Genomic DNA, 16,969 nt, shown 5'->3' with positions numbered 1-16,969 from the left:
GTGGATCTTGTTGGGTTCTTTATTTCCTATTATGGACTCTATATTTTGTTAAGCGCTTTGAGATGACTGTTGCAAAGTTGAATTGAATTGAAATATGGTTTGTCACATTTTGTCCATTTAAGCTACACTTTGCCATTACATACCACCTCCTCTTTATTTGCCCATTTTTTGGACACTCTTGATTGCTTTTGGCCCATTTTAGTCACTTTTCACTCTTTTCTTGCCACATTTTTGCCACTTTAGGACCATTTTTGGCCACTTGTTACCATGTCTACCTCCACTCGCTCGTCAAAAAAAAAAAAACACTGAAGCAGTCTCAAAGCACTTTATATATCATCTCATTCACCCATTCACACTCACATTCACACATCAATTGGACAGAGCTGCCATGCAAGGCGCTAGTCGATCACTGGGAGCAACTTAGGATTCAGTGTCTTGCCCAAGGACACTTCGACACATAGACAGGTATAGACTTTGGGTCGACAGCCCACCGGGACGATGCCCGGTATGCCAGATGGCCAGTCCACCCATAGAGGTGACCATTCCAAAATGGCTTATTGTATCAAATCTAAGCACAATAGTGCAAAGACCAACTATTGAGGCCACCCAGTGCTATTTAAAATCACTAATTGTTAACTTTTTCTACTTGTTATGTGTGTTACGTGATGACATTTGCTAGAAACTAAGATTAAGACCCTACCTTTTTTGTGGTGTAAATGATTTTTTCAGATTTCAAAAACAAATAAATAAATATGAGGCTTTTAAATATTAGACTGTAAAACATTGATTATCTCTCTAAAGAACTCAGTCAGTGCGTTAGAAAGGAGCTTAAGAAAATCAAATAAATGGCTTTGTCCAATAGACACCAAACCTTTAAATGCATATTAACAAGTTATCTTGGCTGGAATTGGACAGTCAATTACCACAATCGATAAACCACCTAATAGTGCATGTAGCCACATTAGCTATAGATACAGTAGGAATCAGACATGGCGTTCTGCACATTCACTCCTTTTTTTCTCTCCTGCGACTGTCCCAGGAATAAGAAAGAGATTTACAGCGGACGAGAAGCAGAAGACGCACTTTTGGACAAGAGGATATGTGTCTTTAGTCAATCTATGAGTAGCTCCATAGCTACATGTGTGTGTGTCCTCATTATGCAGAACATGTGACATCATCCACATGTGCCTCACATGTTTCCTATACATTTAAATTCCAATCAGCGTGAACTATTTGATCACGTTGAGCAACAGTGACATCCATTGGATCAGAGCATGCATATCAATGTTCTGCCTTTGTTAGATTCTGATCACTGCAGATTAGCAGTAGCTGTTTTTCTGGTGATGCTCAACAAACATGATGAGGCCCATGTCACACTCACTGATCCATCTACAACAGAACTTAGTGGTTCTTAGTGGAAGATAGTTTCAGATTAAGAGGGTTAAGACATGCAAACGTCCAGAAGGGTTAAGCATGTCCTTGTGAATCCCTCAGAGCCAGTGTCTAACACACACACACACACACACACACACACACACCCTTCTGTCCTGTTCTTGATGAATCCTTTATCTGCAGGTGCAACATCTCACAGGTCCATTCATATTTTCAGTCTATAAACAGAAATAGAGATGGTAGGGGTGTCTATGACACACAGGCTACAGCTGTGAGTGACAGGCCAGCTCACCTATCTCGAAGCTCCCATCAATGACACCAATGAGGTAACTGGGGATGTCGAAGCGCCTCTCCAGCTGAGTTATTGTGCTTTTCATGTAGCTCCCCGACAGAGCCTTTGCAAAATAGGCAAAGGACAACGCCAGCAGAAACATCTGGGAAAAGAGAGGTGAGGATGAGAGAAATCAAGACACGGTTTTGACTTTGTTGTGTGTGCAAGCATGAACGTACAAAGGGAGAGAATGTGATTGTAATTATATTTTTTAATTTTTTTTATATTCACTCTGAAATTTTTGTCCACATTTTGTTCACTTACTGTAACAATTAAAGAGACGTGTGGGAGGAAAAGTTCAAGCACTCAAGTAATATTAATAAAGCTTGATTATTGATACTAATGAGGGGAATAATATACAGTATGCTAATCATCATACATAAACAAAGGCTGCTTGGTGAAGCTGTAGACAACAATCATTAGAACAGAATCCATCAATGAGCGGCTATCCAAACGTCAGGTTGTCTTTGTGATGTTTATAAATGCATGTATTTTTTTTAAATACAGTACTGTAACCAGTGAAAAAGACACAATGGTTTTTTTCTTTTCTTTTTTAAACACATGAATAAAGCATTCATGGCCATTGTTTACCGCAAACTGGAAAAGGTACATGTAATAATGCTGTGCGCTGTATCCGATTACCCCTCAAGGCAAGGCAAGGCAAATGTATTTGTATAGTGCATACACAAGGGAACTCAATGTGCTTTACATGATCAGAAAGTGCAACGGAAAACATTCAACAGCTTAAAGTCAATAAGAACATTAAAGTCGGCGACAAAAAAAAAAAAAAGTACATGAGAAAATGCCAGGTGTTATCTAAGCTCAACAACGTTTGCTCCTTTGTATTTCCAACTCTGTTTCTCACTGACTTATGATGATCCCTGTAATACAGATTCCTCAAAGCACAGTTGAGAAAAAGAAACGGTAACCTTTGTTGTTGTTTTTCTTGAATGACTTTGTGCCTGTGATCTCCTGAATAAGTAATAGAGTATAGCCTTGGTCACACAGACAGCACTGCCACTGCTTTACAGCTTACTACTACATGAGAAACACCTGACAGTCACATTACATGACCAAATGAACACACACACACACACACTATTGTCAGACAAATGTGCAATAGCTGTGATTATTACAGTGGCGTATTAGCACCATCACATGTTAAGTGTAAATCATTAGTAATGGTGGGACGATTAAGAACTTTGATCATTTGGTGTTCGCTAAATTGGAAGCAGCTGATCCTCAGCTAACCTGAAGTCTGCTTCAGACCAAATGAGATTAAGATTACAAAGTTTCTGAACTCGAACCATGTGTACATGATAGATAGATAGATAGATAGATAGATAGATAGATAGATAGATAGATAGATAGATAGATAGATAGATAGATAGATAGATAGATAGATAAAAAAAAGGAAAACAACAATAGGCTATTATTACACTACACAAAAGGTAAAAGAAAACTAGCCAAGAGTGAGTCTTTGTGAAATAAGTCAAAGTAATTAGTGAAATTGCTTTCCTATAATTGAATAGATGATTGCTGAAGGGTTTTACAACAATCATACAAATAATTTTGTCAATCTGTCAAACTGTTTAAAAAGGAGGGACACACACTGACACTGTGATTTTCACCAAAGAGAATCCCTGTTTAAAAGCCCGTAGCTTTTTGTGTACTGTTTTTGAATCTCTTTTGGTGTAGTTTTGTGCATTTCTGTTGTCATTTTGTGTATTTTTTGTATAAACATTTAGTTTTGTCATTTTCATATTTTGTTGTTGTTTGGTGTGTGTGTGTGTGTGTGTGTGTGTGTGTGTGTGTGTGTGTGTGTGTGTGTGTGTGTGTGTGTGTGTGTGTGTGTGTGTGTGTGTGTGTGTGTGTGAGACTCGCTACTCCGTGGCTCACACACACGTACTCGCTTCAGCCGCGCACACGCACATCAGTGACTCACATCAGGCCCAATCAGTGAGACTTGAGAGCTTTGCTAGTTTATCAGTGTGAGCGCGGCTACTCAGACGCCCCTCCCCCCGCTCCGCTCTAAACTATCTTCCTCTCTCTCACTCGTGTGTTTACAGGCCGTGTCTGCTTGGCTGTGGGCAAAGCGATTGGCTCTGGCCGCACACCTGACTCTTGCCCACCACTGTGAGGAGCTGTGAAGTGAAATGGATATAGATGGTGCGCTAGCGCCCACTCACACACTGAGGTCAAAAGCTGAATAGGTGTCAATTCTGGGCAAACATGAATGTGCCATCCGGGCGAAATAAAATTAAAATAAATGTTTTGAAATGACCAAATTACTCCAAAATAACGGATGCACAAACTCGGGGTATTTGGAAGCCGTTGACAAAGTTTGAGGTCGAACGGGTAGATGTTCGCTCCACAATCACACACGCACACGAGAAAACGCACACACACATATCTTTCTTGTTTTTATAGGAAGATGGAAAAGGAAGAAACATTCTGTCGTTGTACCTTCAGAGGGTATATATTATCACTGGATTAACAACAATTGGAGAACAACAGTGGAAAAAAATCCTGAAAGGAATGAGTCATGTTACACCCATGAAGGAAAACAATCCTGGGAAGGAATATGGTGTTCCAGCTGCAGCAGCCAGTATTATGATGCACTACAGGGGCACTATTGTCTAGAATCACGTTATTGTAGGAACAAAGTTACAAAGTGTCGGATACCACTGTCGGAACTTTCATCTTGTTGTTATTGAGGATATTATATAACCCAAGTATTGTTTATATCGCCCTTGTGCTATTTACATTTTTCACGGTACAGACAAAGCAGATATGTGTGGCTTTAAAAACGTTGAATGTTACAGTGTGCCTTATTTATATCCATATGTTCAGAAGTGTTGATTTTTCAAAGAGATTTTTGCAAAATATTTGACTGCCAACTCTTTTCGACACCTTACATATAGATTATTAAATAATATCCTTTTCTGTAAAAATTGCAAATGTTCCTGCAAGGAAAATCTATTGTATTTTAGCCCTTTCGAGAGAATGGTTTAAGGTAATGGCCCCAAAACACTGGGCTGTGGACCAGTACTGGGACATGGATCGTTTGTTATGGGGTCGCAGCGAAGAAAAAAAAAAAAAGTTTTTAAAAACCAACTTTTTATTGTTATGTATGTTCTAGTAATTTCACTTCTGCACTCACAAAAGGGTGCAAATTGAATTTTAAATGAGATTCAAAACACTCCAAATTATGTAATGTAACAAGAAATGTCAATATCAAGTGCTCACACTTTATTAATACTAACCATGTGTGATAGGACTGTGTGTAGTCATATTAGCACTTTTACTAACAACCAACCAGGCTAAGGATGAGGTGCAATTTCTTATTTAAGACAAAATATCAGTACATTTACACTTAAGCACTAAAGCACCTCATTATCTGCCTTAGGTACTTTAGCTGCAGAGCTGTCACTTTATTTCTGGTCTGTCCTCACCTATATGTCGTTATATTTGACTCTTTGTATTTTATTGTACTGTCCATGCTGTCTGATTTAAAAAAAATGTTTTTAAATGTAATTTCTGTTGCACACAATCAACCTGCCGGGGACTACGGATGAAACGAGCCTGTGTCTACAATCTGGCACATTAATGTGCATTGTCCCTTGTCACAAATAAATAAATAAATAAAATGAATGAATGGAATAAATAAAACAGACACCAACTGTCATGTTTGGTTACAAAGCTCAAAACAAACAGATAAAAGGCAGGGTCAATGGAGGAGGAAATACAGAAACCTGGCAACGCTGCTCAGATTGTTTGACATACATGAACTCTGTCATTAAAGCATAACCCTACAGGTATATTTAACATAATACACATTAACATAACCTCTGACATGCATGTGGGGGAAAGACAAACTTCAAGTAACATTGCATTGCACTGCAGTATTATCTATCTTACTTTATTTTTTACTACTGTAATGTGTGTGTACGTATCTGATCCTTATTTTTAACAGTCTTTTATTTAATTATACACTTATTTAACGTTTTTGTTAAACCTTTTATACTTTTATTTGTGATTTTTTTGTAATAAAAGCAATTTCCCGCTGGGATTATTAAAGGAATTCTGATTCTGATTTAATAGTCAAATCGGGCTCTTTATCTGAAGCTAATCATTTTATATCTGTAAATAAACGTAGTCACAGGCTTTGGCGATAAGGGATAGGTTAATTCAAGTTCATAACTAACATGATATCATCATCAAACCAAATTTAAACTCATTACTGTTGTAATCCATTGGCTTATTAAGACTGAAGTATTAATTGCTGCCCTTTATGTGCTCGGCTAAAAACGCATATATATGTCAGCTTGAGGAGAAGAGGAAGTTGACACCTGGAATGGTTTTGGTCTGATGGGATTTGTGCTTTGAGATATAGCTACAATTAAACACTGACAGCTAAGGACAATGTGGACACATAAAGAGGTATTTTTTCATTAGTGTTCATAGCAGACCTTCACTGCACCAATTCTGCTGCACCATGCTGACTGAACACATCTACTGCATGTCAACCCATTTAAAAAGACCTGACAGGTTTTGACAGTGTGTTTGAGTAAACATTCTAATTTAGCGTGTGACTCTGCAGCATGCATGCACAGAGCATTCACATTAGCGCTAAGTCAGCCAAGGAGCTATAAGAGCTAGTGTACCCTCAGACTGGTGCTTGGCGGGGAGCGAGACCCTCTGCCCGGGCCGTCACCGTGTCCGTTTTCCTGGACGTGTCCTCGCTCAGCGGTCTCATCCATCCTCCAGAATCGTCTTTGTGTCTCCTTAGCTGATGTCTCCAACGTATTGCAATTTCTTGGCACGAAGGCATGCAACACTGCAAAAAGGAGAATTCAAGCATGTGAGCCATTTCTCATACTCAGCAGAAAAAACAAAGCCAAACACAGGCTGACCTTTACATCGTTACAGTCTATGATGGCCATGCTCTGTATGTTGATCAGGAATTAGGAAGACTCTACATCCACATTGCATTCATGTTGCTAAAGCTTTTGTTTTTTTGTTTTAGTTTTTTTTCCTTTTTAAAGGGCCCATGTTAAGCTAAATCGACTTTTCTGTGCTTTAAACATGATAAAAGTACTATTAGGGCTTCATACACATGCCCAAAGTGTTTTTTTCATTGATTCCATCAATCGTTAGTCAGAGGGTGATTTGCTCCTTTCTTACTGCAGGGTGAGCCCAAACACCTCGCTCCAATTTGATGACGCGTTCCCACTTTGATGACGCCACGCCTCCAGGAAGCTCTCTGCAGTGATTGACATGTAGACACGCCCACAAAGGTGATCATTTCAGCGTCCTTCGCGCAGTGCTATGTATGTATTTTCTACAGTCTATGTATGTATCAGAGCCCCCACGCTCTGTCTCATGTTTATAAAGCAGCATGAGCTCGGCTACGGAGTGGGTGGGAGGAGGGCGGGCCGTCCTCTGGCCCTACGTCACTGTGCTGGGAGGAGGAAGTCAGTGTCTCGTCTATAGACACGCCCACTCATGAATATGTATAACTAGGCCGCATATCAGCCTGTTTGTGTAGAGTTGCTCATAAAGTGACTTTTCAGAGGTTAAAACTCTGGAAAACAGGCGAGTTTGGGAAAATAAACCTCAAATATTATGTTTTTGGGGTTCTTAGAACAAATGGAGATGGGTGAAAAATAGCATGATATGGGAGCTTTAGGCTTCACTATCAAGAAAACGTGGGCTAAACATTCCTCCATAACTCACTGTATTGTTCCAGCAGTAACTGAGGCCATGTGACCAAATACAATGAAATGTAAAACTGGGCTGTGAGTGACTGTTAAAGCCATAATCTTGAACTTTTGAACTTTGATGAACTACGATCATTATTTAGAACACTTGCTTTGAAATTTGCGGATTAACAGAAAACTTGAAAAGGTTAACTGCTTTTCCTTTGAAAATACATCTCAATACACTGGAAAAAGTACTGGTATTACATTCACTTTGAAAGGTCACTTTTCATGTAGAGCAAGGAGGCCATTTAATCTGTCACAAGGCAAATTAAGATTCTGTTTAGAAAACTGTTGTAACTTTTATATATGACATTTGTACATGTTACTGTTACTGAGGGTTGTCACAACCATCTGCAGCAACTATGAACTTAGTCCATTTATTCACGTTTTCCTGACATTTAGCGAAAATATCAGGAAATGTAATGTAAGAAAGATTACAAAATGACAAGTAAAGGTATATTTAGAAATGTTATTAACTCGTATAATCCATTCATTCATGTTTTCCTTACATCGCGACTGATGACGTAAAGAAAATGTATCTGTGATTGGCTGGTGACAAGAGAGTAAACTATAGAGCTAAAAATAATAGGATTTTTCAAACAACACATTAATACATTTTCACTTCTAAACCTAACCAAAACTGACACATTTCTAACAATTTTCCCGTTGAAAACAAATCTATTCAATAAATTATCTTTATATGAAAACAACAAGGTAACTACTGAAATCAATATTAAACATTTGATGTCAGGAATCATCACACATGTAGATATTATTTTACATTTGAAATTTAGCTCTTTAACTTTTACATTTTTAACTATAAAGAAGTTTCAGGGATGTGTGTGTCAGTATGTGTAGTATGGAAGATAAGCATGTTTTTAACTGGATCCTGGAGAAATGTTCTCTCATCTTATCTGCACTATGTACAGTATGTTTGGCAAAATGACGATAAAGCTCGATTTGATTTTAAATTATTTTCTTTAACCTTTGAAGCGTTCGACAAACACAAATATCTTGTCCAAATAATCTGAACATTCTTTTCAATTATTTGTTAATGCTGTTGTTGTAGGGCTTCTATTGTTTTTGTATATTTGTATTATTTTTGTATATATTATTTTTATATTCATGGTGTTTTTCTAGACTGGCGCCTTGTACAGGGTGTACCCCTGTACAGGGATAGGCACCAGCAGACCCCCGTGACCCTGAAAAAAGGTAAAAGCGGGTCAGAAAACGAATTAATGGATTGATGGTGTTTTTCTATTTGCATTTGTTTTTCTATTTTTATTCATTTTTACTATTGTTCTTTATTTTATTTATTCTTTAAGAGCTTAACGCGGAACTTTTTTCCTCATCCGTGGACATGATGACAACTAAAAATCAAATAAAAGTAGGTGAAATATCTTTTAATATATTGTTCACTTTAAAACGAAAAAAAAAAAAATCTTGATTTTTTTTTTTCCTTACTTTATTTATTCTTAAAATAGTCATTGTTTTTAAATAAATTTAAAGAATGACACTTTTTTTTTGTCACTTTATTTACATTGTTGTTTTCCCATTGAAAACACTGGGCAAATGAAAAAAAAAAAAAAGACGTGTAGTATTTTGTTTTAGAAACGAGGTGTAGGAACACATTTAAATTGGAAGGAATATGAATAAAAGTATTGATAATACAAAAAATAAAGCAAGAAAAGTGCTGTGAGATGTGTCTAGTTTGAATGTGTTCATTTTGAGCAACAAAGCGGGTGCATTGCCGCAGCCAATGCGTGTGTGTGCGAGTATCAGTGGAGCAGATGTGTGAAATTTGGTAGGTAAACTCTATGGATGTGTACGCAGCGACGCTCGGAGCCCGATTTTTTATTTGGGGCCCAAAAAAAAAAACAAAAAAAAAAAAGTCAATTTCTCATTTATTTGCGAGTCAAATATTACGGTTCATTGGCACATACCAATATATAAATGGGGCCCATTACCCCGTACGTGTCACGTGGGCCCCAGGGGAACCCATTTTTCAAATGACTACTCCTCCGTTAGTTCTCGTTAGATCGGAATACAGTTTGGTATGAATACTCTATGAATGGAAATTATGAGATGCTCAGAGTTCTTTTTTTAAAATGGGGCCCGGGGGCCCACCACCCATTTCCACTAATTTCCAAATGAATGAAAACATAGTTGTGTGATATATTGTTTCAAAGGTAATTCAACATAGATTACGATTATACCTCACATAATTTGATGAGGGGCCTGGGGGGGCCACGCCCTTTTCTGGTAATTTCTAAATTTTTTGGAACATAGTCGTGTGATATATCGTTTCAAAGGCAATTCAACGCAGATTAAGATTTTCCATCGCACAATTTGATTTGTTTTACTCGGTGGAACCGAGTCATTTGACTGAATTCTCAGGAACGTGGTACATGCTATTCAGCGTGGAGATGCTCCACGGGCTGTAGTTTATCTGAACTTGAAAAAAGCCAAGCATAATTTCTTAGTCATTTAATTTGGTCAATGCATTGCAGTTAATAAACAAAAACACGATTCAAAACGTGCAGCTTTATTTTGAAGGCAAGCTTTTCGGTTGTCGACTTCCTTAGTTCAATGTTTAATGTACAAGTTGGATATTGCAACAAGCTGCGCTGAATAGCTTTGCACGTCCTTGCTCAATGAAACAACACTACAGTGCGTCAACATATATTTGCATTTGCCAAGTCGGACAATGAAATTAAGCAATACCCCTTAAACTGCATGTTTTATTATACAACATGAACTACTGCACATTCATTATACTTCGTACACGGACCGTATTTGTTGAATGCTTGCATTTCTTTTGTGTGTATTATTGTAAAAGGTAACTTGAATGTTATTTATCTTGGGCATTTAAGCATTTTTTGCTTCTGCCTGTTTCAGTTTTGTTATATATATTTTTTTTATTGTGATTTATGTTTGAATATACATACATATTTTTTTTGTTAGGCTGAAACAAACAAATAAACTGAAACTAAAATTGAAAGGCCTACAAAAAGATGTATGGATGGATGTGCTGACCGTGCTGCATATTCTGATAATTGTTCTCAGTAGCCTGTTCATTGATCGTGCTGACAGTGAACTGATGGAGGATCGATGCAGCCTTAAAGGATCCTGTTTAACATTACCTTTACTTTCCTTCAATAGAAATCTGCTATACCTCCTTTTTTTCCATCAATAACGGTATTGTTAATTATGTATATAATATATTGTTCTAACTTATGATGTATTGCTTTTGCACAATCACGAATGAGACGAGCTACTAATCCTAGCAGGACAATAAGCAGCAGGGCTGAGCTCAAGGTGTAACATGAATGAGCTGTTTTGCACGGTGCTTAAAAATTTATCAGAACATGTCATTAAAAATACAAAACATAAATATTTTAGAAATCCTTTAAAGACTAAATGGGTTATTGATATTTATTTGACCTTTTAAAGTCAAATCTAACACAGAGCTGTACAATCTATGTTGGATCTAATTTTACACTGTAGACAAGAGATGGTCATGTACTTTACTTTAATTGTAAAAAACAGTCATTCATTTTATTTTTTTATAATAAAAATAAATACATTTAAAAAATGTAAATACATTAAAAAAAATAAAACAGCATTGAATGCTGGTTATTTTCTCAATTTTAAAGTTCATAAATGTATCTATATTTTTTATTTTGAGTTGAATTCATTTGTGTTATTTATTTTTTTTTTTTTTAAATAATTATTTTTATTCTATACAGATGCCTTTATGGAAAAAAAATAAGTTGCAATTGTGGTAGATTTGGTCTCTTCCTTTTTAAGTTTATACATCAGATGTTTACTGTATGCAAGGGAACCGTGGCAAGATTTATTACCAACAATAAACATGGGGGGGTTAAAGTAACTAGTAACTTTTACTTTGAGTACTATTTAATTGAGCTACTTTTTACTTGTACTTGAGTATTTTATGTATGAATTACGTGTACTTGTACTTGAGTATCATTTAAATCAAGTAACAGTACTTCTTGAGTATGATACCAGTACTCTTTACACCTCTGCCTATAAATAACAATGACCTTTATATGTCTGCCTTGAAAACATTGTTTTGGTGAGAGGGGGTCTCCACAATGATACATTATATGAAAATATAAAAATAATAATATATATATATATCTATAAATAATATAAAAATGGGTATTTAGCGTAGTGGCCATAAACAGTTAATTCTTTTCACATTTCCACAATTTTTCTCCCGATTCGTTCCTCTCAATGAATTCATATATATTCCATTTGTCTTTTCTCACTCGATCTCCTGGAATATGTCCAACGGTGTCCGTGTTTGTTCTGGGAGATTGAGTTTGGAAATTGTAACACCATTATCTTGCATCAGAGAGACTGCGTTTGACATTCTTTATAATTCTCTTAAGACCAAAGCAAGCTGAAGGAGGCAAGGCACACATTTGCAATTGTTTTGATCGAGTTTCCAGGAATTGGACCAACAGCAGGTTTAGGCACACCAGCATGAATCAAAGTGTATAAGTAAGACGGAAAGACACACTTCATCTTTTTCCATTATCACAACAGAAGTAAAAATACGTATGGTTATTAGTGTTGTCTCTCACCGTCTGTTTATTACTGGGATTCATTTGGTAACTTTATGTGTAAAGTTAATATTTTCTGTGAAAGTTTGCTTTGGTTTCCTTTTGGTTTCCTTACATTTCCCTCTAGGAGTGTCCCGATCCGATATCAATATCGGATATCAGTCCGATACCAGCCTGAAAACGAATATCGGATAAAATTTCTGAATTGCCCGTTTTTTTTTTGTTTTTGTTTTTTTTTAATTCTTTTTTATTTATTTAATACTTTTGTAGAATACTTTAGATATTATGTTGAAGGTTAAAATTCATGTAACCAATTGGTTAATAATAAATGGGTCAGTTTTTCTCATATTCTCTGTTTGAATAACATCACTTGATCAAGCCTTTTCTAACATTACACACGACAAAATAGGTTATTATTATTTTTTTTTATTACAGAAAGTAATTAAAGTATGTATGATTCATGCTGATATCGGATCTGATATCTGCCTGTGGCGATCAAACTGTATAATGCATCACTGTAACCTCACAGCTTGATTGCTTATCTGTATCATATTTATATATTTGTATTGTTTTTGTAAATATCTGTATCATATTTGTATATAATTTGAAAATTTGCATTATTATTATTATTAGTAGTATTATCTATCTTACATTATTTTTACTACTGTAATGTGTGTGTATCTGATCTTTTTTTTAACAGACTTTTACTAAATTATGCACTTGTTTAACGTTTATTTTTTTATTTTTTGTCTTTGTTTAACGTTTTATTCTTTTATTTGTGATTTTTTCTTAAGTGGCTGTAACAAAAGCAACTTCCCCCTCGAATAAATAAAGGAATTCTGATTCTGATCAATATTCCGCAAGACTGCAATATCGGTATCATATCGCCAATGAAAAAGTTGTATCGGGACATCCCTATTTCCCTCATCATCTAAACATGCATATTAAGAACCTGGTCACAGTTATTTAAATGTGCTGACATGCTTAGTCACAGGAGCTCACTGAGGTCATTTAGGTTTTAAATGAGAAAAAAAGCTTCGTACATTTACCTTAAATTAAGGTAAAGGTATTCACACAATTATCACAATTAAAGGTATACCATTGTAGAAATGATGTCAATTAGAATTACATGAATCACCATGGAACACAAAGCAGACGTCTCTTTCCCACAGTCACAGAGAGAACATGCAGACTTTACAGAGAAATACCAATACCCAGGATCGTCTTGCTGAGCTACATACTGTATGTTATTTAGCTAAAATGTTTCACGTAAATAACGGTAATAAGTAGTGGTGTGATGACACACTCAGCTCACGAAACGAGACGAGACACGATATTGGGTTCACGAGAACGAGTCGAGACGAGATTTTAGGAAAACTACAAAATCTATGACTGGACCAACAAACTTTTATTTCGCCGAGTTGCACTCTCTTTACATGAATGATGTAAGCGGAAGCTTTTGATAGACTTCTTCTTCCACAAATTGAAACTAAAACCAAAATTTATAAAAGTTAAATAAAACCTAAAAAATTATATCTGTTTTTCTTTTTTATTCGGACAAGATATTTGTGTTTGCCGAACGCTTCACAGGCTAAAGAAAATCATTTCAAATCAAATCGAGCTTTATTGTCATTTTGCCAACCATACATAGTAGTGCAGACAAGATGATTAAAAACATTCATATCTTCCATACGACACATACTGACACACACATCACTTCTTTATAGGTAAAAATGTAAAAGTTAAATAGTTCAATTTCAAGTACAAACAATGTTACGTGAAAAACCAAAGTTCTACTCTGTCAATACAGAGTACAAATAGTGCAAACAAAGCCTGACCAAGTATGTCATTAACAACAACTACACAGCCATGTTCTTTTAACTGTTAAATACAATAAAAGTTCTTCTTATACACATTGAAACTAGAACTAAAATGTACTCCTCCTCCTCTTCTTCTTCTTTTCCTTCTCCTGCTTTAGGTTCTGACAGGCTAGACGTCGCAAAGGCTCACTACTGCCCCCACAGGTCACAAATAGAAGTTTGGATGGCTCACAAAATAAAAATTAAATATAAATAATAATCTCGCGAGACAGATTTTTAACGCGACAAGAAATCTTGTCAAGTTTAATCGCGCAAGATCTCGTCACACTCCTAGTAATAAGGAAAGATACTGCAATATTTAAACGTCACAATGTATCGTCATGGGTACGAGTGGTTTGTTTTAAGGATCGACAAATGCTCGGCACGGCCGATAAAAACATTTTTAAATTAATCTGCCGATAAAACAAGTGTAATTAAAAACCTGCTTTTATCTTATACAGATGTCTCGCTCTCTGCATGAATCACCACTTTGTGCTGTGTAACAATGTCCCGCCTCCCGCCGCCACTGATTGGCTCCACAGCAAGCGCTGCTAAATGCTATAGAAGATCCTTGCACTTTTTATTTTCACATAATTTAACTGATTTTTACTACTGTACGGCACAGTTCAGTTTTTCATTTTAGGAAGAAAGTTCATTTATTTGTTTGTTTTTGCTTAAACCTTTCAAATGTAGCTTTGTGTCAAAGTTGATTCTACAACAGTTTAAGGTCTGTTTTTAATCGTAGATCAATGTACAAAAACAAACAAACAATATGCTGTATTCTGTCTGCTCCCACGTGTGTAAATTCTGAATTTTGACACCAAAATTAACATTTTTACAGCAAATAATATTGGTTGGAAATATCAGTTATCGATTTCCTTGATTACTAATAATCGGTATCAGCCCTAAAATAAACCATATTTAATTATAATTTCTAATACGGTTGTATCAACAGTGACAGCAAAGAAAGGAAAGATTTTTTATCTATTCTCTCTACATCTATATTTAACCTGGGGATGTCAACGTTGTTGCAGAGACATGATCTATGACGTATAGAATGGAAGGTATTATATTTCCAGATTTGAGTTAATTCCGAATAAAGTCTCCATTCAATTACCAACCAATTTACGATTATTGCTGATTATTGATCTTCCATTTAACATGAGTCAGCTGATTAATCATCTGACTTCTCTACCTCACGTCACCTTCAATATTGTATAGTGGAATTGAAATATCCAAATTAGGAGGACTTGTCTGGTACTTTATTACAATTTGAAAAATATAAATAATTGATCACTGGAAATGTAATACTTGATTCATAATCGTCAATAATCAGAAGTAGAATCACTCAAGACCAAAACTGCCGAGCTTAACGAATATTTGTGTGGAAAAAAGATCTGCACACTTGATCAATGCGAGTTAAAAAAAAAAAAAAGAGTTTCACTTGCATTGAAAATTAAAATTTATGAATTATCAATTTGTTTTTTGTAAATTAAATCATTGTTTGTCTGTAAGTACTTTTCAGCTTTGTCTTATGTTTGCATTTGCCAACTTGATAAATAAAAAAAAGTATGCAGAATAATTCTGTATGTTAATTCCACTACAGAATCTAGATCATTTCTGGTGTTTGGGGGAAAATATCGGTAACGGCCGAACGAGTCGTTTAATATCAGCATAATATGTGATGTCAGCCAAAAACCCAATATCATGCATTTATGCCTGGACAATATATTGAGATTCAAGATATATCAAAATTTTATAGAAAATTTATTATTTGCATATCACAATATATTTGTATTTTATTATCTTATTTTGTATTAAAATACTCATTTCATCCTGCTTTTGCTGCTTCTCAGAACAGCATGAAAAGCACAGTTATAGATGGATTGCTGAGTGTGTCCTAACCCAGACCCTCCCCTAAACAAGCCAGACTACACAACGCACTCACTCACTCACACATGCTGTCCCTTATAACAGTGTTTCCCAACCTTTTCTGTCTCATGTCTCTTCAGATTAGGAGAACCCCTTTGTCACTCCAGTTTAGTGAATGTTCTTGTTTTATTTACATGTTGTTAACATGTTGGCCTCTGAAATCTAACCTGTACATTTAACGCACACTAAACATCAATTTTGTACATTACAATGATTGAATATCAAATAATATAGTTGACTCAGTTTTCAGTAATGACCTAACAAATTTGTAGGATATTAAGGCCACAATAATGTTTATTCCATTAATGCCGTTTATTGTCAACAGGAAGAAAAGATGTTGGATGAGCATGTACAGTGTCTGATATAGGCTTAAGAATGACTCAGCACGTTAAAAACCCTAGAAGTACACGTACCCCTGGTTGGGAACCACTGCTTTATAGGACAAAAAGCCCACAGTGACACATTTTGTGCAGCTGTTTACTAATAAATGTGCCTGTGTTTGCACCATCATTCTGTATTTATATAGTCAATCACCAATTGGAGAAGAAAATATCAAGACATAAGTTTTGGTCCATATTGCCCAGCCCTAGGTGTATCACTATGTATCATTTATAGAGATCATGAAATAATGTTATTCTGAAGTTATGTAACAATAACATACATTATTTTAATGCCTGCTACTATAACCACGTGACTGGAAACTGCAAACACAGGCTGAAGTGTGTCTGGGGTTTTTTTTTTATATCTAAAAAAAAAAATGTTGGTTATTAACAACAAGGTGAGCTTGTGACGACACGACCCTGAAGTCACCTCAGGCTCAGGCAGAGATGGATGGAGGTCTGGGTTCTTTAACACCTTACAAGTGAGCATCAGAGCAGCATGAATAAAGGTGAGGGTATGGATGGATGGATGGATGGATGGATGGATGGATGGATGGATGCGCTCACCTCCACGTCCAGAAGCAGCGCTGGATCCACAGCCGAGGTTAGCCAGCACCGGACAAAGTTGTGATGTGGATGCAGACGGAGGAGGAGGAGGAGGAGGAGGAAAGGATCTGATGGGTGAAGCTGTGAGAGCGATAAGTACCTTCAGAGTTCATCT

General features: G+C 36.1%; 1 protein-coding gene across 1 annotated transcript in view; it reads right to left on the bottom strand.

Annotated features, from left to right (window-relative positions):
• Positions 1-16,969, bottom strand: part of slco1c1 (solute carrier organic anion transporter family, member 1C1) — a 44,375-nt gene that overhangs the window by 27,227 nt on the left and 179 nt on the right. Inside the window, exons 1-3 of the mRNA XM_028465511.1 lie at positions 16,816-16,969; positions 6,391-6,563; positions 1,685-1,826 (exon numbers count right to left, since the gene is read on the bottom strand). The exon at positions 16,816-16,969 is cut by the window's right edge and continues 179 nt beyond it. Coding sequence (XP_028321312.1) covers positions 1,685-1,826; positions 6,391-6,486 — 238 coding nt within the window. The 5' untranslated portion in view covers positions 6,487-6,563; positions 16,816-16,969. The remainder of the gene's footprint in view (positions 1-1,684; positions 1,827-6,390; positions 6,564-16,815) is intronic.

The sequence above is a fragment of the Gouania willdenowi genome, chromosome 13 (genome assembly GCF_900634775.1).
Source record: "Gouania willdenowi chromosome 13, fGouWil2.1, whole genome shotgun sequence".
NCBI classification, from domain to species: Eukaryota; Metazoa; Chordata; class Actinopteri; order Blenniiformes; family Gobiesocidae; genus Gouania; species Gouania willdenowi.
The sequence above is the reverse complement of the archived record's forward strand: the minus strand, read 5'-3'. Positions and strand labels throughout refer to the sequence as shown.